Source organism: Onychostruthus taczanowskii, unplaced genomic scaffold (genome assembly GCF_017590055.1).
Source record: "Onychostruthus taczanowskii isolate IOZ18803 unplaced genomic scaffold, ASM1759005v1 scaffold6, whole genome shotgun sequence".
In the NCBI taxonomy this organism is placed as follows: domain Eukaryota; kingdom Metazoa; phylum Chordata; class Aves; order Passeriformes; family Passeridae; genus Onychostruthus; species Onychostruthus taczanowskii.
The window spans coordinates 15,853,490-15,873,862 of record NW_024503679.1 but is presented as its reverse complement, the minus strand read 5'-3'; the positions used below and the strand labels follow the sequence as shown (position 1 = coordinate 15,873,862).

At 47.9% G+C, this 20,373-nt stretch overlaps 2 protein-coding genes across 2 annotated transcripts; both read left to right on the top strand.

The window, feature by feature from the left end:
* Positions 1–1,083: 1,083 nt before the first annotated feature.
* SNRPA1 (small nuclear ribonucleoprotein polypeptide A') lies at positions 1,084–6,886 on the top strand. The gene is made up of 9 exons (XM_041418725.1): positions 1,084–1,264; positions 1,965–2,112; positions 2,606–2,684; positions 3,036–3,082; positions 3,809–3,911; positions 4,579–4,658; positions 5,763–5,838; positions 6,192–6,285; positions 6,710–6,886. The coding sequence occupies exons 1-9, from the start codon at positions 1,183–1,185 to the stop codon at positions 6,766–6,768; spliced, it is 768 nt and encodes a 255-aa protein (XP_041274659.1). The 5' UTR covers positions 1,084–1,182; the 3' UTR covers positions 6,769–6,886.
* Positions 6,887–7,055: 169 nt separating this feature from the next.
* On the top strand, positions 7,056–12,760 carry SELENOS (selenoprotein S). The gene is made up of 6 exons (XM_041418727.1): positions 7,056–7,198; positions 7,324–7,458; positions 8,824–8,930; positions 9,723–9,812; positions 9,903–9,978; positions 11,935–12,760. Exons 1-6 carry the CDS (start codon positions 7,117–7,119, stop codon positions 12,012–12,014), a joined length of 570 nt encoding a protein of 189 aa, XP_041274661.1. The 5' UTR covers positions 7,056–7,116; the 3' UTR covers positions 12,015–12,760.
* Positions 12,761–20,373: the final 7,613 nt, after the last annotated feature.

Here is a 20,373-nt window from a genome sequence, read left to right as displayed (position 1 = left end):
TCACAAAAAATATCCTTCCCTTGATAGCAGCGCAGACAGAAATCATCCTTCCTCATCCTGCTTCATGGCCTTGAAGGCCTGGGAAGGATTTCCCCAGAAGCAATGGTGACATTCAGCAGATTTTGGGGGTCTGGGGGTGTCCCTTGATGTGCCACTTTCAGTCCAGACACCTGCAGTGTGGCTCACCCCCCAGCTGAGCCCTTCCCTGTGGTGCCAGGCAGAGCCCCAGCCTCAGACCAGGACCTGGGGGAGCTCCTGGCCAGCCACAGCAGCCAGAGCCACCTCAGCTCCACTCCCAGCCCTTCCTTGCTGTTCCCCAAATTCCCAAAGCCGGTTAGGGGGATGCAGTGACATTTGCAAGCACGTTTTGTCTCACAGATAAAGGGCGTGCGTGGTGCTGCAGCCCGTGGGGCGTTCCCAGCCCATCACAGCACCTCAGACCGGGAATGCACATGGAAGTGACAGAGAAACTGCCCCAAAAGCTGCAGGGAGAAGGTGCTCGTGGGCAGCACAATGTCCAGGAGCAAAGGCTGACCTGCTGCTGGGGGGGACGGAAAGCACCGAGAGCTGAAGGTGCCCTGGGGAGCAGCAAGTGCTTGAGCACGGCTCTGTCTGAAGGGAAGCACCAGCCACAGCATGGAGCGTGATCCTGCTCTGCCTGGATTCCTGCAGAGAAATCTGTGCCTGAAGGACCAGAAGGTGGGAGGGAACCTCTGGGGGCACCTGTGCTGACAGCAAAGCCAAAAACTCCCTCCTGGGTTTGTGAGCCGTGGCTCAGGCGTGGGGCTGGGAGCTGGCCCTGAGGGGGGAACGCAGGGATGGGGTGCTGGGGCTGTACCGGTCCCTGAGGAGAAGGGGAGCACAGGGATGGGGTGCTGGGGCTGTATTGGCACTGAGGAGAAGGGCAATGCAGGGATGGGGTGCTGGGGCTGTATTGGCACTGAGGAGAAGACGAGCACAGGGATGGGGTGCTGGGGCTGTACCGGTCCCTGAGGAGAAGGGGAGCACAGGGACGAGGCGGTCTCTGCCGTTCGCTGTCTCGGCGCTCGGCTGCCCGGCCTGCGCTTGCTCGGCGCTCGGCGCGGTGTCCTGCGGCGGCGCGGCCTGTGGCGGAGTGTGGCCGTGTGCCCCGCTGTGCCCCGGTGTATCCCGGTGTATCGCCGTGTGTCGCCGTGTGTCGCGATGGTGAAGCTCACGGCGGAGCTGATCGAGCAGGCGGCACAGTACACCAACGCCGTCCGCGACCGGGAGCTCGACCTGCGCGGTGCGCGGGCCCCGCGGGGCGGGAGGGGCTGTGCTGGGAAGGGGCGGCCGAGGGCTGAGGGCTGGGGCTGTGGGGGGTTATGGGGCGTGTGTGGTGGGGCCTGGCGGTGGGACTGTGTTGGGTTCCGGAGGAGGGGCTGTGATGCGTCTCCCGGTGGGGCCTGGCGCCTTCCGCGGCCGGAGGTGCCGAGGCAGCGCAGGGACGGTGTTGGAGGAGCTGCGGTGGCCGGGGATGAGGAGCGCTTAAAGAGGCTCCCCTGGCTTTGTAACCTGCGGGGCACGTGAGGGGCTGAATCACAGAGTGGTGGAACGGTTTAGGATGGAAGGAACCTAAAGTCACCTCGTCCCGAGCACCAAGAAGGGGAAACTGCGGGAAACGTGGGAGGAACGTGCTGTGGTGGTGGGGTGGGATGTGCCCCTGCACGAGGGGCGTGCCAGAAAGGTGCCTTTGGCTCGGAGGACACCTCCAGGGACCTGGGGTTTTGCTGAGGGAGGGGGAGGAGGATTCCAAAAGCCACGAGGGCTGTTGGGTTTGAGGGGCAGGGTTTGGTCTGGGAGCTGTGTGCGGCAGAGTCGGTCCCGAGGTGTTTTGTCTGAGCCTTATCAGCATCCCCAGTCCATCCCGATTTGCCCCCACACACACTCTGCTCTGCTCTGCTCGGGCACCATCCAACCCCTGCCCTTTCTCTCTCTCTCCCCAGGCTATAAAATCCCTGTCATTGAGAACTTGGGGGCCACTCTGGACCAGTTTGATGCCATCGATTTCTCTGACAACGAGATCCGCAAGCTGGACGGGTTCCCGCTGCTGCGGAGGCTGAAAACGCTCCTCATGAACAACAACAGGATTTGGTGAGGGGCTCTGCTTCGGCCTGGTGGGGCCCTGGGAGGAGGAAAATGCTCTGGGGAGAGAGGTGTGGGTGTCTTTCAGTGCTGGCAGGGCCAGGAGTGTTTGTTTCAGGCAGGAGAATCAGCACTGTGTGGGCTCTCTTTCAGTGTCCTCCCTCATTCAGTGCAAAAGTCAGTGTTTGTTTCTCAGCCAGGACAGGGAGATGCAGAGTTTGGGATCTGGTCACATCTTTGGATTTCAGTAATCATCTCCATAAAGACACAAAAAGAAGGGATTCCTGCAAGGGGGTGGATCTGAATCTCATATTGCACCGAGTGTTTGCAGTGATTTATTGCCAGTTTTATTAGAAAAGTGTTTTGGATGCTCACCCAAACTTCTGCCAGTGCCAGACTGGGTTGTTCACAGGGAGATCCTCTGTGTTGCTGTTTCTCTGTGTATTTCCACCGTTGCTAATTCCTGCCCTAAATGAAACCTTTGTTTTCTGCTGTTCTTCAGTCGCATTGGTGAGAACCTGGAGCAGGCTCTGCCCAGCCTCACAGAGCTCATCCTCACCAACAACAACATTGCTGAGCTGGTAAGCTGCCGTGCAGGATAAAGCTAAACAAGCTTAAAATTTGTGGTTTTCATCCCTCTAATTAACCATTTTCCTGAGAGTAGTGCCATATCCTTTTGGCAATAGTTGGTTCTTTCTCTTTAGAGTAATATCCTACAGTTTTGGCAGTAGTTAATGGTGTACATCCTTTAATGAGCATGACTTGCATCATGCAGTGGAACAGCAGTCACAAAGTTTAGTGGTTTTCCTATTAAAATAATTGTAATTTAATTAATCTCTAAAATAGTTATGAGTTCAGGAGCTTTGTTTTCAAATATTTGATTTTTTTTGCTAAAGGGGCTTAAAATTTCTTGCTGTGCTCCCTTTACCCAGGGTGAACTGGATCCATTATCAACAATTAAATCATTGACTTACCTGAGGTATGTAACCCCACAAAGAAAAGCTGCTCTTTCTCTGGTGTTTGAACTCTGCTGCTGGCCTGGCCCTTTGCTTTGGTCTGAGATGCTGCTTTTGATGAGCTGTGACAGATCCTTTATGTCTAAAAATTGAATTGATAAACAGTGTTTGCTCTACTCCTAATGAGCATCTGGTAATTAATGTCTGAGGTTTTATATCACTGACATGCCATTGGGATAATGAGATCTAACATCTCCAGAAACCAATACACAAGTGCTGAAGGGAACTTAACCTTCAAAAACCTAAAACCAAAAGGTTTAATCTGTTGATAAAAATAGTTTAAAATACATGTAAACAAGGACTTTTCAGTAATATTACAGTTGGTGTGAGAGACAGAAAGAAACACACTTTGTCCTGTGATTTTTCAGTTGATCAGTGTCCAGATAGGAAAAGTGATGTTTCAGTTATTTTGGGGAAGTATTATGATAATTTTGAGGTTGTTCTTTATGTCATCCTTCAGTTAAATCTACTGAAATGCTGAAGTGCAAGTTTTTATTACAGTGTCCATTATATCAAAGCACTGTCACTAAGCTTATTTCATGGTGTTATTTTTTACCTGTTACATTTCAAATATATTAATATATTTCAAATGTATTAATATATTTCAATACAAATGCATTTCAAATATATTAATATATTTCAATACAAATGTGTTTTAAAATATTTTCTAACCTTTATTTACTTCACAGCGTTCTGAGGAATCCTGTAACAAATAAGAAACATTACAGATTATATCTAATTCATAAAGTTCCCCAGGTCAGAGTGCTGGATTTTCAAAAAGTGAAGCTCAAAGTAAGTCTGCTTGTTTGATTTAGGTGGCTGGGTTTTTTTGGTTGGTTGATTTTTTTTTAATTGGGCTTTTTTGTGGGGTGATTTATATAGTTCTTTTTTCGTTTAGTTGTTTTGGGTTTTTGGTTGGTTGGTTTTGGGTGGGTGTTTTTTTTGTTGTTTTTGTGGGTTTGGTTTTTTTGGGATTTTTTTTTGCATTCTTGAAAATTCACCACTAACAGCGACCTTGTTGTCACAGCTGTAAATTTTATTGAAACTCTGTAGGTGGCTCTACAACTCTCTCATTGTTTTCTTCCATGCTTTCGTTCTGTTAAGGAATATAATCTGTTTAATTATGTTTAATTATGTTTCAGTGCCTTTGTTTAGTGTTACTCTTTCCTGTCCCTCTGGTGTTGGGAGGAGACACCTAGAGAAAGAAACGAGCAGACACCACAGCCCTGAGCTCTGGGTGGGGGATGAGTGTGGGAAAGAGCTCTTCATTTTAAGAGCACGAGGTTGATAAATCTCTGAGTATTTGGGCAATGTTTATCTGCTTGTTCTCACATCTGGTCTCCATGTACCAATTTCACTGATGAGGAGGAGCCAAAGTGTCTTTCTTGGCCGAGACAGAAGCTTTGCAGACTGTGATGTTCTCAAATTAACTTTGTGTGTGTGTGTGGTATCGCTGTAGGAGCGACAGGAGGCAGAGAAAATGTTCAAGGGCAAACGGGGTGCACAGCTTGCAAAGGATATTGCCAGGAGAGCAAAAACGTAAGATAAAGCAAACAAATTTACACTGGCATCCTCCTTCAGAAACACCACTTGTTTTGTGTGCAGTATCAGGCAGAAAACTGAAATATCAGCTGCTGGCAGGGTGCCTCAAAAGCTTTGGGAGCCACAGGTACCTTGTCCAAGCACCACGAGTTTTGGATGGTGGTGAATACATCTCAGAAGTATTTCTGAAAGAGCTGGCTTGGTCAAGGTGGATTCACTGAAGTCAACAAGCAGGAAAGCTTTATTTTATGTTTGTTATTTAACTGCAGAGAGGTGGCCATTATTTAATTTGTGGTTGGTGGGGTTTTTCTCCTAGATGATTTGTTTTGTTATTTCCCAAAATAAATAAATTTGTATTTATTTTGGGAATAAACTGCACAATCTGCTGTAGGTAGATGAAATACAAATGAAAATCTTTAATTAAGCTATTAAAGTATATATTTATTTAGTTTAATTGTTAAGTGGTACATCACATGTTTTGATCAACCTATTTGATAATAAGAATTCACATCACAGCATTTCCAAATTCATGGTTAAGTAGAAAAATGTCTTGAACTTATTTAGCATTTAAGCCTGTAATAGATGGATTTCAGCTCCAGTTTGTGAGGGGAAAGGGATTCAGGTCAGGTGATCTCCTTAAAGCAGCAGCAGCAGATAACCTTTATCTTTTGACTGTTAAGATGATTCCAGTTTGATGTAGGCTTTACTTTAGGCTGCTGTAATTCCACATTTGACACATGGGAGCAGAAACCCCATTTTCAGTTACTCTTTATTTATCCACCCTGCTTTTGTAATGGCAGCAGAGCAGCTGAGTGTTCAGCAACATCCAAATTGAAGAGCTTTTGTCAACTGCCTGATGAATAAAGTTAAGTTCTGCCTCTGAGCAGATGAAAAGGTGGGGGGGAATGGGACAGTGAGGACAAGATGCTGGTGTTTCTGAAGGAGGCAATTCTTCACTGTATCAGTTTGTTAACAAAGATAAGATACTACACTTGATGGAATGAAATGCTTTCAAACCTAGTTTGGAAGCATTTCAAGTTAAGAGAAGCAGCTACTCTTCAAAAAGTGTAACAGGTCTTTTTTTTTTTTTTCCTTTTGAAGCTTCAATCCAGGGGCTGGTCTGCCAACAGACAAAAAGAAAACCGGGCCCTCTCCAGGGGACGTGGAGGCAATTAAGGTAAATATGTCAGGAGAAAAGCTGTCATGGATCCAAACTGAACAAAAGTTTCCTTTGTGCTGTTCAGACAAATAGATCAGGCAGTCCTGGCTCTGGTTTAGCTTCTTTTTCTGTAAGTTTTTCTTCTGACCTGTCTCTTATTTTGAAAACTTCAATGAAACGTCAACCTGAGCTTAGAGTCCTTCCAGTGGAGGGCGAGGTAACGATTTGTCATTTGTGGAATTTTCTAGAACCAGAATTTAGCAGCACTTCCCCAGGCGCTGGGCGTCCCTGGGCCGGCAGAAAGGCGGGCTGCGTGCTGCTGTGAGCAGAGCGCCCGGGCTGCGAGGACTGACCGAGCTCTCTTTCCTCAGGCTGCCATCGCCAGCGCCTCGACCCTGGCGGAGGTGGAGCGGCTGAAGGGATTGCTGCAGGCGGGCCAGATCCCCGGCAGGGAGCGCAAACCAGGTCACTCTGCCTCCGCTGCTCCCCCAAACACGGCCCGGCTCCCCCTGCTCCCCGCTGCTGTGTGCGCTCTCTGTTTGTCCCCTGGCTCCGTCCTGTGCCTGGCTGCAGCTCCGCGCTGTCCCCGGCTCTCCCTGCAGAGCCAGGTGCCAAACGAGGTGCTCCGGAGCTCATCCCAGTTATTTAACATGATTGGATTAATTGCAGTCTGCCCGGCCTCTGCTGAGCAGCGGTGCCTCAGCAGTGAGCCTGGCAGCTCAGCAGAGGTGGATCTCAGCTGCAGGCTGGCCATAGCACGTCAGGGCTACCCGATTATCCTTCCTGCAGAGTTTTTAAACCTTCCCGTTATTACTCTTCGGGAGAGGGGTGGGAAAAGGAACAGCAACGTCAGCAGCAGCTGCCCTAAAACTCTGACGTGTCCTTTCAGGCCCATCGGAGGACGGCGAAGAAGAAATGGAAGAGGACACAGTGCCAAACGGATCGTAGCCCGGGCCGTGCGCCCCAGGAGCCCTTTCCCGTGCCGTGCCGTGCCGGTGTCCCCGGCGGGGCGCGCCGCCCCCGTCCCCGCGCATTTCGCTGTTCAATAAACGAACGGTCCCTTTTTCTCCCGGTGCTGCCGCATCCGCTTCCCGGCCGGGGCGGGGCGGGACGGAAGGCGCTTCGGCGCGCCCTGATTGGCTGCCTTGTGCTTGTCCCCTTCTCTCATTGGCCGGCGCAGCCATACGTGACTCCGGGCACTCTGCCAGTGGTGGCGCGGCGCTTCCTGCCGGTGGCGGACGGGGCGGTGATTGGCGGAGAGGGGCGGTCCCGGACGTGAGGCGGCGGCGGCGGGCGATGGATCTCGGGGACGGCGGCGCCGCGGCGGGGCCCGGGCCGGCGCTGGGCCGGGGCGGGCTGGAGGCGCTGCAGCACACGGGTGAGGGGCCGCGGGCCGCGGGCCGGGGGTGAGGGCGGGGCCGGGGCGCGGCGGGGCCGCTCCCCCGCCCGGGTGGGCCCCTCGCCGTGCGGCCCGCGCTCACCCCCGGCCTGTCCCCGTGGCAGTGGGCTCGGTGCTGTCCAGCTACGGCTGGTACGTGCTGCTGGCCGCCGTGGCCGTGTACCTCCTCGTGCAGAAGGTGTCCCGCGGCCTGGCGGCGCGGCCGAGCGGCCGGCCCGGAGCGGCGGAGGCGGCGGAGGGTGAGTGCCGGGCGCTGCGGGTGCCCTGGGCTCCTGCCGAGGGTGGGAGTGGAGAGCCGTGCTCGGGGAACCGTCCGGCCCGCAGATGCCGAGCCTGAGCAGAACCGGGGAAAGCCGGGCCGAGGGAAGCGTTTGTGAGAGGCTCCGAAGGAGAAGCCGTGTCCCGAAGAGACGCGTTTGGGATGGAGGAGCGGTGATGTCCCATCCCCGGGCTGGCTGCTCTTGCTGGGCAGGAGCTGAGGGCACGGGGGCCCCGCCACCAAATAACTGTTTACCGAACAACGCCAAAACGCCCGAATCTAAATCCTGGAGAAAATACTTCTGTAAATACTCACTTTTTATGGATATTCATCACCCCTTGCAGCTCCTCTTTCCCAGTTCCTGCTGTGGCAGGGCTGTGTACCTTTGGGGTGTGCCAGCCTGTGTTATCTTTGGGAGCGTGGCACAGGTTGTAAATCTCACACAGTCACCACCCTGCTGAAAAGCACAGGCTGTGCTCCTGGACCTGCCAGATCCATGAGTGCTTGGCACTGATCCCTTGGCCCCACTGTCAAATCTTAGTTGTGTGCTCTTATCCTCCTGCTGTTCTTTTGTGATGGTAATTAAATGGCTATTTAATTGCCCAAACTGACTGTAAAATGAAATTATTGAAAGTAATGACATTTCTTTTTCATATTCATCACTGGATCATAGCAAAAAATGAGGCAAACAAATGTGGAGATGCTTCAGCTGCTGGAAGAAAACAGAGCAACACTGGCCTTTTTTGGGGGGTATAATTTTCCTTTTGACCTTCACAGGTCAGTCATGAAGAGCAGTGGTGACTCAGTGTGGATTTTCTGAGACCTCCAGGTGTCTCTTGAGATGTGTGTCATGTTTGTAAGTGATTTCTCTGCTGATGGAGGGACTTGCATCCACTGCTGCACTGACACCAGCAGGACCCATTGCCAGAAGGAGTAGGAGTGAATGTGGGCTGGTTGCCTCATCCTTCTGCGTAAAAGAAGTTCTCTGGGTAAAAATGGTCCCTGCGAAGCCTGGGTGATATTTCTGAATTAATTTGTATCTAACAAATCCTTCAGAAATAGAAAGAAGTGTCCTTGAAGTGTGAGGTTTAAATTTTATGGTTAGGTACACTTGTGTCCTTATTAAAATCCTGTTGAAGTAATTGATTTAAAATAATAAAGCATGATGTAGTTTAATTCAGCCTTATAAATTACTAGAAAATATTATCTGGAAACTGAACTTAAATTGTGATTTTCTGCAAAACAGCTGCAGGGAGAGAAGTGAGCTTTCTTTATTACAGTTCTTTGAGGAGACCATCTAGGATTATCTTTGAGCAGCTTTTCAAACTCTTCCCTGATTTCCTAGAGCCTGATGTGGTGGTAAGAAGGCAGGAAGCTTTGGCAGCAGCTCGCCTCAGGATGCAAGAGGAATTGAATGCACAAGCAGAAAAATACAAAGAAAAGCAAAAACAGGTAACCAGAGAGCATTTCTTCCTTTAACTGATACATTTGTCATCAAGACCTTTGCTGCTCTAAAAGACAGCAGCAAATTGTAATTGTGAGCCTGGTGTTCATTTTTTCACAGGCAGATCTGTGCCTGCAGGAGCTTTGCTGTGTGTGCAGGGAATGGCTGGAGGGGTTGTGCTGGCATTTAAATTAACTGTACCATGGCACATCTGTGTTTTCTGCTCTCAAAGGCAAATATAAGTGTTAGAAATGTTTAAGGGTCTGAATTACAGCTTGAGATCGTGAGGAATAGCAAACTGCTGAATGGGGCAGTGCAGAAAATGGGTGTGATCAGCCCAGTGATAACTCTGATCATTATCCCACCTCTTCTGGTTTTGCTTTTGCAGTCAGACCTCGGTTTGTAGCTGATGCTTCAAGTGATGTTGGCAGTTAAAAACAAAGGAAAAGCTCTTTTTTTCTTCTGTAGAACCCCATGTTGTGCATTAAATTACTGCAATATTCTTTACTTAGTACTTTTTATAGACTCAGGGTTTAAACTTGCCACTTGGTTCTGTTGTACCTTGAAAATCTTTTAAAGCATCAAGTGGCCAGAAGAAGCTGCAGGCTCAGTCAGTGCATCCTGAGGAGGAGGAGAGATGTGGCTCTATAAAAAGAGTAAATTCTTCCCTAACCTCAGAGATGGTGCATCAGATAAATACAGTGTGACAAGTCTGTTGTGGCTGTTTCTGGGGATTCTGTTAGCTCTGACATCCTGGTTTTGAGGTTAAAGCCAAGATTAAACCTGGATTTGTTCTGTAGCTGGAGGAGGAGCGGCGGAGGCAGAAGATCGCCATGTGGGAGAGCATGCAGGAAGGGAAGAGCTACAAAGGAAACCTCAAACTGCATCAGGTAACAGCCATGTTCATCGGGTCACAGCTGTGCTCCTGTGATCAAGGGAGCTGAAATTCCTGTGGAGTGACTTTTTGCTTTTCTGAACAGCAAGAAGTAGAACCTGGTGCCTCGGCCTCAGCAGTCCCGAAATCGAAACCGAACAAAAAGCCCTTGAGAGGAGGTGGTGAGTGTGGAGCCCTTCAGACACTCTGAGCTTGGAACAGGGCATTTATCCAGCTCTGTATGGACTCTGTACACACTTTTTGTCTTTTTCAAGGAGGAAACAAAACGTTCCTTACAAACAAGCTCTTTGTCTCTGCTCAGCTGGTCTGCTCTGTCCTCTGTGCAGAAGCTGGCAGGAAGTTTAGGGAGTGCTTTTCCCTGGGAAAAGAACATGTCAGGGTTTTTGTAAATATGCTTTGGCATAATTTACTGAGATTTTTGTCACTCATAATTACAGATTCTTGCAGTAGTTCTGGGATCCTTCCCCCATTATTCTGTAAGTTCAATAATTTAGTGTCTGGTCTCTTGTCTTCAAAGCACCTCTAGTACTGAGTAAATGCAGGAAGAGGGTATTTCACTTTGTATTATGTAGATTGAGATGATGAAAGAAATTATGATATAAAATGTGACCTCATTTTTCATATACCACAGTGCTGACCTATTGAATAAATGAATCCTGCAGATGTATCAATCTTACCAACTCTCACAAAACACCAGAAGGTCTCACTGTTAAACTCAGTCACTTGCTTGGAGCCATGTGGATGGATGGAGTGCTTTCTGTGGCCTCACATTGCCCATGCCAGGCTCACTGGCCATGCAGGCAGTCTGCTTCCTCTCCTGTCAGCCCAAGAGCCCTTGCCATACCTGCAGGTGCTCATTTTGTGTATTTTAATGGCAATGTTCTGTGGTGGAGTGGATCATCCAGACAGCCTCAATCAGGCTGAAAAGGAGCCCCACTTAGGGTGCAGTGCTAAGTGACTTGATTAAATGTATGAGACTTGTGGATTCTTGATTAAACATACTAAACCTCAGTGACAGTGCAGTGCTGGGATTTCTGCTTTGAGTATTTTCCCTGGCATTTGAGGGAATCAAATAGATTGATTCATCTGAGGTGGTGTAATAGGAGGGTGTGATGCCTGGTGCTGTCAGCTCTCTTTGGTATCTCTGTCATGGGATATTTACCTCCCTGGGGGATGAGGAGTGCAGGGGTCAGCTGTGCTGAGGGCCAGGATCAGGGCAGCTGGGTTTGGGCACCTTTCCAGCTGCTACCTGTCCCAGTTTAATCCTCAGCAAAGTCCTTGCTTAAGTAACCCAATACAGCATTAGAGGTCTCAGATCTTCTCCTGAGGTAGATCAGCATGAAGTGAAAGAACCATCTGTGCTGCTCAGTTAAGCTAGAAAGCAAAACTTGGCTGGTATGAGAAAAAGCAAATTTCAAAGAGGAAGGTGATGCTGGGAGTTTCAGTGAAACAGGTTGCTTTGATACCCCCCAGGTTAGCAGTGCCACTAGGATTTGGGTTCTTAGGTTTGTGCAGAACAAATTGAAGATGTTTGCCACGTTGTAACTTTCTGAGTGTGTTCTCCTGAGATGAAGCTTCCCATGGTTACAGTGTCAGGATGTTCAGCTAAAGTGCATTTGCCTTACTGCCTATGCTTGCCTTTCAAATGCTCTAAAAAATACTTTGCAGTGTTAACAAGTGGATTTACCTCTTGACCTTCAGGGTATTCCTTGCAGGACTGGAATAAAGGATTGTTTTAAGTCCCTGACTGTTGGGGTTCTTGCAGAGCAGATCCACTCTGCAGAGTTTGCTCTAGAGCTGCTGTTGCTGCTCTGTTTATCTTGCAGAGCAGCACTGCAGCTTTAGTGCAGACTTAGAAAAACCAAATATTAATTCATTTCAATTTCATTTAATCCAAATTGATCAAATTAAAACACAAGTGCTTTGCAATGGCTTTTAAAGAAAGAAACCCTCTCAAGTCTGGGTGTTCTCCGTGCTTTCATTTTCCCTAAAATGCTGCGTGTGTGAAGTATGAGCAAGGTGTAAATATTATCAGATGTATTTCTGGTGTTCCTTGTGTGCTGGTGAGGGGCTGTGCAGAATGAATACTGACAGTGGATTTCTGCTGTGTGTTCCAGGCTATAACCCCCTGTCTGGAGAAGGAGGAGGGACGTGCTCCTGGAGGCCCGGCCGGCGCGGCCCCTCAGCAGGTGGATGAGGCTAACACCCCTAGTGTCCCCTGGCACTAGCAGGCTTGATCCCACCCCCTGTCCCACTGCCTGCAGCTGGCCTGTCACAGTGTCACAGGCACTCCTCTGGGGCTGCCTTAGTGCACTTGTTAACTTCCAGCAGTTTTTTGTTTGGTTGATTTACGCCGTTCCCAAATTGTAACGCAGTGGCTGATCCTAAACCAGAAAAATTGCTGATCTTCTTGGAGAGGGCAGAGGGAGAAGCAGTTTCAGCACAATCAGTTAGTTTTCAATCTTCTGTGGAGAGGGAGTGTAGTCTCCAGCCAAGGTGAAGTACCTGGGATTGTGAGATCTGGGCTTTCTGGCAAATTTAGTTATCTGTGCTCACTTTTACCTCTGTAAGGTGAGGATATTTACCATCCTCAGACATGTCACCAGATCTACCTTCCAGCTAAACACAGTCATTTAGAGAAGAAGGATATTATCATTGGCAGACACCTTGAATTCAGGCAGAGGGACTTCCAGAAAAAACACAGGTGATCTGACAAATGCCACGGATTTGCACCAAAGGCCAGTCACTGCAGAAGAGTCTGTGACAAGCCAGCTTGAATGATGTTTTCCTTATAAATGGTAAAAAAACCAGTGAGGATTACTGATGCTAGACAGCAGACAGGGGGGTTCTTGCTATTCCTTTTTTTTTCTTTCTTTTTTTATTTCAACTGCTTTGTAAAAACAGTACACTATTACTATTAAATATAATTGCAAACATCATAAATCTGGTATTTACAATCTCGTGGTTTTCTACAGCATCTTTTTTATAGAAGGCACTTGTTCTAGTGTGATAAATGTGTATAAAGGTGGGAGATGAAGTGACCCTGCTGCAGCTTGTGCAGCACCAAAGCTGAGGCTGGTGTGTGCTGAGGAGAGCTCTGGCCAGTGAAGGTGTCACTCTGGCAAGTGAGGGGTGCAAGGAGTGTGTGGTGTTCATCTCTCTGGTGTATGTCCAGCCCTGAGGACACAAAACAACTGGCCATCATAACCAAACTTTCCAAGCACCCCATCCCCTTCTCTGAAATGCAACAGACAAAATCCACGTTGTCTTTGGAGAGGAGTGAAATAATTCCTGTTGGCATAAGACAAGTGTTTGTGTGTCCTGTTGCTGCTCCTGGGCTGCTCTGTGGGCATTGGGGTAGGGAGCAGTGGTTCCTTAGAGCTTTGGGCTTTTTGAGCACTTGTTTCTGAATATTTCCTCTGGGAATACTTGTGCTTATCAATAGATATGAGTGTCAACTTTGATTGCACTGTTTATATGCATGTTGGTATTTCTCTTGGTTAGAAATGAGCAGGAGGGTGTTATTAGGGAGTTTTAAAGTTGGTAATGAAATTGAAAGACCAAGAACCTTTTGTTTTAGACACAACAAAGTGTTTGGTCACATGTGTGTGGAAGGTGAAGCGAGGCTGTTGATGTTCCTGTGGAAATTCCTTCAGAGCCAGTGTATGTAACTTCAGGTTTTAATTCTTCATAAGGCAAAAAGAAATAGAGGTGGGGGAGGATATTTTCAAGATCTGAAGTCTTCCTCAGGAAAGAGGACTAAGTTGTCATGCCTTAGGGAACATCTCCCTTCTTTTGGGGAAACAGGCAACAGACTGAGGTTGTCTTCAGAAAAACAGATGGGGGAGATTGTTGTCTTAAAGAAGCAGAAATCCCTGTGTGATAAAATGGTCAGGGATGGGTTTATTTAATTCAGTAAAAACATTTGCAAAATAAATAAGCAGGTCTTAACTGAGCATATGCTAATCTTTCTCTGTGTTTCAAGACTTGCTTCTGGCTAGGACTAGGGATATGGCTTTTTGCCCAATTCTAAAGTTTAATAAGACATGTCAAGTGAAAATTAAATGAAGTACATATTTCTGGAAGCTTTTTTCTCCTTTTTTTTTTTAAATTTTAATCCCCAAGTTCCTGAATTTTTCTTAGTCAGACACTTCTAAGCCATTGAACAGGGTGGGAGGACAAACCTCAGTTCATAAAACTTTTCTTTTGGCTCACAAGCTGCACAAGAGGGAAGGGTTTTTCCTCTGACTTCAAATGGAAAGCTCTCCCCTGACCACAAGCATTATGGAAAGGTGGTTGCTTGCTGCTTTATAGCTCAGGAGTGAAGCATGCAGAAAGCATTAGGTGAAAGTGAACTATTTAATGAATCCATTGTTCCTGGTTTGGTATGAATTCCCAAGAACTTGAATTATGAAAGATCATATTAAAAAGCCTTCAGGAGATTTTTTTTTTCCCCCCACTAGAGCAGTTATGCAAGAAGCCTCTTGCTTTACTCATGCAGATGTTCTGGAAATACCTCTGTCTGGAAGAAGCTGGGTAATAAACTATTTACCTGCTGTATAATGGTATTTAAACACTGAAGAATAATCTGTTCTGGGTATTAAAAAATCCAAAAATCAAGCAATCGTTTAGGGGCACAAAAGATGTTATGTGCTTGAGAAGTGCAGCTAAGTATTTTTTGTTGCTTTCAGATGATTTCTATGCTGGAGGAGCAGAGGTTTTTGTTTTCTTTGAATTGCAGATGAGATCTGGTTTGTGCATAGTTCTCTTAACTATTCATCAGGAGATCCTGAGCACTGGAGTTAAAACTGAACAAAACAACCCACGATGTCAGACTCATAAAAATTATTTGGCTTTATTTGCGCCTTTAAAAAACATTGTGAAATGAGGGAAATTTTAAGAGTGATATTGCATATTTGGGTGTTCAAAAAAATATGTTTCTTATGCTGGAAATTTTTAATAACAAACAGAAGAGGGAGTTGGAGGAGTGAGGGCAATGGGGGAGTCTGTCAGCAGAGCTGTTCCCAGGTGTTCCAGAGTTATCTGTGTCTCAATCAAAGTTCAGTGTGAATGAGAATTATAATTGCACCTGTATCTGCAAGGAACTGCTGTCCTTGTAAGATCTGGGTGCAGGTGTGAAATGCCAGTACTAACAAATCTCATCTGCTGTGTTTTATGCAGCTCTGTGATATTCAGACTCAAATCAAGGAGCTGGGCTGTGCTGCAGTGCCTCTCTGCTCAGTTCAGGTGTTTAGATTGGGGTTTTTTGGGGGGGCTGTGTCTTATTCCCCTCCCTAGAAGATGACTTTGCATTCCAGAGCTCTGTGAAGGGGGATGGCATCCAGCCTGAGTCTCTGCACATTTTACCAGCAGCCCTGTTTGTTGCTGGCTGCATTTAGACCCCTCTAATGCTGTTCTTTCTGCCTCCTGCTCGAGCAGGCAGCTCCCTTCTTGTGCAGCTGGGTCCTCGCAAGCCTGGCTGCACATCAGCACACTCCTCAGCATCACATCCACCTTCTGGATGAATTTTGCTCTTATACAGGTTAAAAAGTGGCACCTTTTCAGGGATCAGTTTAGCCACAAGTGGAGCTCAGAGTATTTTTGTCCATGCTATAGCTGAACAGTGAAACTATGCAATTTCCAGCTGTAAAAAAAAAGCTGGTCTAGACTTGGATGGGCTGAAGCTTTGGGTTTCTTTTTTTCTTTTTTTTTTTAATTTTTTTCCCCCTCCCTCCTGTGTGGAATGAAAGCTTGGCTTTTGGAACAGCTCTGCAACCACAAAGGAAAAGCACAGGGCTGCTGGCTGGGTGGTGTCCTGGCCCGGCTGCACTGCTGTAGCTGATTTTTGTGAGAGCTTCCAAGGCAGTCTGACACACACCCTGCCCATACTCCCAGCTCCAGAGCCAGCAACTTCAAAACCTTCTGTTGGTTTTTTTTTTTTGAAGATAAACTGATGTCTTCAGTGGAATAGGTGCCCTCAGCTCAGCTTTGGTGGGGAAAATACAAATTTCGTGTTGAAGGTTTCCGTGGCAAGGTGCTGGCAGGGAGGCAGGTGCTGTGCTCGTGAATTGATTGCTGTGATTTTATTTTGAAGTGCACACCTGCTAAAAAGCACTTTCAGCACACAGAGCAAGCTCTCCACTGGTAAATTTACAATTTCATTTCTCCCTCTACTGTAGATTCTTTCTGTGTGGTGGTTACTGAGCTGAGCTTCCGAGCTGGATCTGTGGATAATAGTCGTGGAGGGAGGCAGGAAAAAGAACTTAGAAAATTTTATTTAAAGAGAATGGAGAGGAAGTGGACATCCTGAAATACCTGGCATTTAAATCTAGTTCTAGTACCCTGCATTAAAATGGGAAGTTACTGTCAGCTTGGCCTAAAAGATGCACTTTGAAAAGAAAACAAACAAAACAGATTGTTCAGCTTTGTCACATACAGGGAGGGGGCAACACTGCCTTGGAATTCCATTTCTTAGGTAATGTAATGGCCACTTCTTTAGCAGTTCTGCTTTTTAGGCTCTGACATCTCGATGCTCACTTTTTAAACACACATCCTGGGCTTTTCCAGCGCGTTCTTAACTCGGGTCTGGCAGCACCACCCGAGTTAAAAACGCACCAGTCCCGCGGGCACACCTGGCAGCGCTGCTCCTGCCACCAGCCGGGTGACACCTGCAGGATCGGCAGGAGCCTGAGGAGCTGCCTGGGCAGCAGGAGGGGTTTTATTCCACGGCATTCCCGATCCGCGGTCCGGGAAGGCGAGCGCGCTGCGCTGCGGGGCCGCGCCGGGCGATGGCAATGTCGGGCCGGCGCTGGGACCTGGGAGTCACCGGGGAGCTGAGCCTGGCAGGAGCGGAATAGGATGGGGAGGGAAGGGAAAAAAAAAAGGAAAAAAAAAAAAAAAAGGAAAAAAGTGGGTGCTGGAGCTGAGAAAGGAGTTTCCGCATCATTTGGGAAAATGCAGCGGTGCTGGAAATATTGTGACAGAGACGAATGGTACTGGTTGCCCAGTGAGATTTTTTCCACCGTGAGTCTGTTACATTGAATATATGAAGTATGCTCATTTTCCAGTGCCTGGGCAGTTTTTAAAGTATAAGTTTGAGTACTGGAACATTCATAATTAAAGTTTCTGGAGCATTTGGGGAGTAGTTCACTTCTGTAACTATTATTTTAAAATGTGGTAAAGAATGTATGTTATAGAAGCTAAATTCTGCAAGTGTTGGAGTGGGCTCGCTGGAGATCAAAATCAGTGGGAAAAAGAAGTGGTAATAATTCAAGATAGTCCTTTCCTCTAATGGACAAAGTCTCCAATGTGGAAGAAACTTTTTTCATTTGGTATTCAGATTCTTTATTCCAAAAGGATGACATTTATTCTGTATGCACACACACACACACAGAGGCAGCTCGAGGACTTGGCTTTTCCATTGTTTAAAAATAGGATTACTGTTTTGTTAATCTGATTATGAATCTAAACCATGTGGGTCTGTCAAGTGGGCTCTCACCGGCTGGGCTGGGTGCTAATCCTGCTTCAGGGACTGGGGTGGGGGTGTGGGGATGAGCACACACCATGGGCATCCTCTGCAGATTTTTGGAACACCTCCTCCAGCCACCCCAAAAGGAATTGAAAACATGCTGCATAAAAATGTGTCTATGCTCGTAGACTGTGTTACAAAAGAAAAATACCACATCTTTGAATATATGGCAACCATGATATATAGTGACAACTATTGAGACCAAGAGGTGTATTAATAGGGAATGGCATTAAATGTGATTATGCAGTATGACCTTTTGCTGCCATCCAGAATAAAAATACACTCTAGGCAGGTAACAGTATTATAATTCCACTGGAAGAACTAAGCCATGCTCTTCAGGTTTTCCCTAAATCTGCTTTTTCCCCTTTTTTTCTAGCAGCTGCTCTATGCAAGAACAGGGGAGGGGGCAGAAGCAGAAAAAGGGGCATGTGCCTAGCACTTTGGAACGTGAGTTTGGCACAATAAATGACACAAAGGGAGGCATGTGGGTGTGCTGTGGGAGTTGTGTGAGCATTGCAGCATTCCCGGGTGGCACCCCCTCTTCCCAGCTGGACATCCCAGCCTTACAGCTGGGGTGTGATCTCGTATGAAATCTGACTGTGCCTCCTCTGCAGGTCAAATCCTGGCACCAGGAAAGCTCCCCTTCCTTCTCCTGCCCCTGCCCAGGCATTCTCTGAGCGCCCCTGCAGGTGGTGAGCTCCAGGACCACAAGTGCTCTGGAGGTGCAGCGAGGTGGGAACGTGCCCAGGAGAGCTCGGGGCTGAGGAGATCCATCAGGGGAACGGGGAACATGCTGCTCTGCTTCATCATTTCCATGTGTGCTGAAGTCGCACGGAGTTCTCAGTTCTGATGACTAACTTCTTTTCTTTGTGGGAAGAAGCCAACTGACAGCTCCTCAGCCCCAGCCCCAACCTTTCTCCTTTTTATTGCCTTTTAACCACGCTAGCTCTGCCTTTTCCTGTAATTCATAGGCCACAGTGGCTTTCCCTTGAATCCGGAGATTTTTACAGCTGATTTGGAGCAGGCAGAGTAATCTCATTCCTGCTCATGGACTTGCCACATGTGCCTCTCTTGGAAAGGAGTGGTCTTGCTTTTTTTGTAGCTTGAATGTCTCTTGGTGTCGTGTGTTTCAGGACCTGATGATCAGGCTTGTGGGGAGAGGAGGGAAGCAGAGTTTAATGAGGAACCTTTTTTAAGTGCAATAAAAGATCCACGTGTGCAGAGTGGCACAGGCTGAGGATACCCCCAGACTTCATGGAAAGGATCAGTGCACCAGTAGTTAGAAATAATTGTGAATTATTGCAAACCCTGGGAAGGAGAAAGGAATTACAGTGGAAAGGACAGTCCAGCTGGCCTTTGCCAAGCAATGGTGTTCCTGCCCTTCCTGGCTTTACCTGCCTTGTGTGTGTTCCAGTTTGGGCTGCTCTTCCTTTCCCTGTTTCACCTTTTAGTTCTTCTCTTCCTCTTCACACAAACACATCTCACTCCATGCAACTCTGTTCTGCCCATGGGCAAACAAAAGGAGACGTCCTGCTCTTTCCTGTTCACTGTTTGTATTTCTTATCTAGTTTCTATTTGTATTCAATTTTATTGTTGTTTAATACCATAAATCCTGGTGGCACTTTCCTTGTGTTATTTGTGCTCCTGACATCACAAGTTCATCTGTGCTGACCTCGGTATGAGGATTGCACCATCGCAAGAGCAATAAACTCCAAACAAAAGCATTTTTTTCAAGACATATCATTAAACTCATTAGATAAGCAGATTGTGTCATTACCTGCTCAATCCCAGAAGCGAGACAGTTATTTGTGATCACAAAAAATCTGTCATGGATGTGTCTCTTTGGCTTACTTCTGTAGAATATTAATGTGGTGCGATATCCTCTTTTGCAATGGTTCTTGCTCAAGAGGTTGCTGCCGTTACACCAAGACTTTCTTCTTCCCAGCTTGTTGTGGATGACATCATGATATAAATAAAATTTAAAATGGAAAAGACTGGCAATTGGAAAGGCCGAAGTGGGCAGGAAATGGAAGAAACCACAATGATAAGCAGGAGGTCAGTGGGTTGTACTTGATAAGTTTCTTCTGTTGAGACTGGAAGGTTTTTTTCCTGTGAAATGTGAGGGGTTTGTGGCTGCAGCATTTGAAGCTGAAGTGCTCTGTAGATGAAATGCACATGGGGAGTCAGTGTGGACAAAGAAAAAAGAAATCTTCATGCAATAAAGTCTTCAATCTCTTGAGCACACACTACAGCCTGCGGATGGAAACAGACTGACCTATTTCTGGTTGGTTTAATTAGCAAGGTGGGAAAAAACAGAGAGTTCCTGTGCCTTGGCTCCCTGTCACCACAGCCTGTGCTGCACAAATGCACCAGTGCCAGGCAAACAGGGCTGGAAGGCTGCTCCCCACTGCCTGCATCCCCTCGGACTCTGTGTGCCACGGGGCAGAGCCGGGCCTTGGGCAGCAGGGACCTGACCTGGTGCCTGTCCTGGATCTGTCCCCAGTGTCTTTCCATCCTCCTCTGAAGGGCTGGGCTCCCAGTTCTGGTCCCTGAGCCAGGGTTCTGCCACGGGGGCTTGGCGCAGGTGCTGGGATGCCTGTCCTGGGGTTATGTCCAGCGCCCCAGTCCCTGTCCCCAGAGCTGAGCATCCACATTCTCTGGGCCTCCTGCCCCTCTTGATCTGGACAGCCGGGCTGAGGTTCTGGCGTCCCAGTTCCGAGGTCTCAGTGTGGGCTGCTGGGCCAGGATCCCTATCCCCTGTGCGGAATGCTTGGTTAAGGTGTCGGTCCCTGTCACAGAACCACGTTTGGGTTGGAAGGGCCCTCATCGCTCATCTCATCCCACTCCGTGCCCTGGGCAGCAGGGACACCTTCCCACAGACCAGGCTGCTCCGAGCCCCGTCCAACCTGGCCTGGAACACTTCCAGAGATGGGGCGGGACGCCCAGCGCTGCCGCTCCCGGGCGGTGCTCCCGCCCCGGGGTCACAGCGCGGCTCCCGGCGCCCCCTCCCCACGGCCGCGTCCCGGAG

What these genes read in the sequence shown, in the direction of transcription:
- SNRPA1 (XM_041418725.1), top strand. Translation starts at nt 1,183, where the DNA reads ATGGTGAAGCTCACGGCGGAGCTGATCGAGCAGGCGGCACAGTACACC. An exon ending in TTCAAAAAGTGAAGCTCAAA is followed by an intron (nt 3,912 to 4,578) that starts GTAAGTCTGCTT and finishes GTATCGCTGTAG; the next exon opens with GAGCGACAGGAGGCAGAGAA. An exon ending in CGGCAGGGAGCGCAAACCAG is followed by an intron (nt 6,286 to 6,709) that starts GTCACTCTGCCT and finishes GTGTCCTTTCAG; the next exon opens with GCCCATCGGAGGACGGCGAA.
- SELENOS (XM_041418727.1), top strand. Translation starts at nt 7,117, where the DNA reads ATGGATCTCGGGGACGGCGGCGCCGCGGCGGGGCCCGGGCCGGCGCTG. An exon ending in GAAACCTCAAACTGCATCAG is followed by an intron (nt 9,813 to 9,902) that starts GTAACAGCCATG and finishes TTTTCTGAACAG; the next exon opens with CAAGAAGTAGAACCTGGTGC. An exon ending in AAAGCCCTTGAGAGGAGGTG is followed by an intron (nt 9,979 to 11,934) that starts GTGAGTGTGGAG and finishes TGTGTGTTCCAG; the next exon opens with GCTATAACCCCCTGTCTGGA.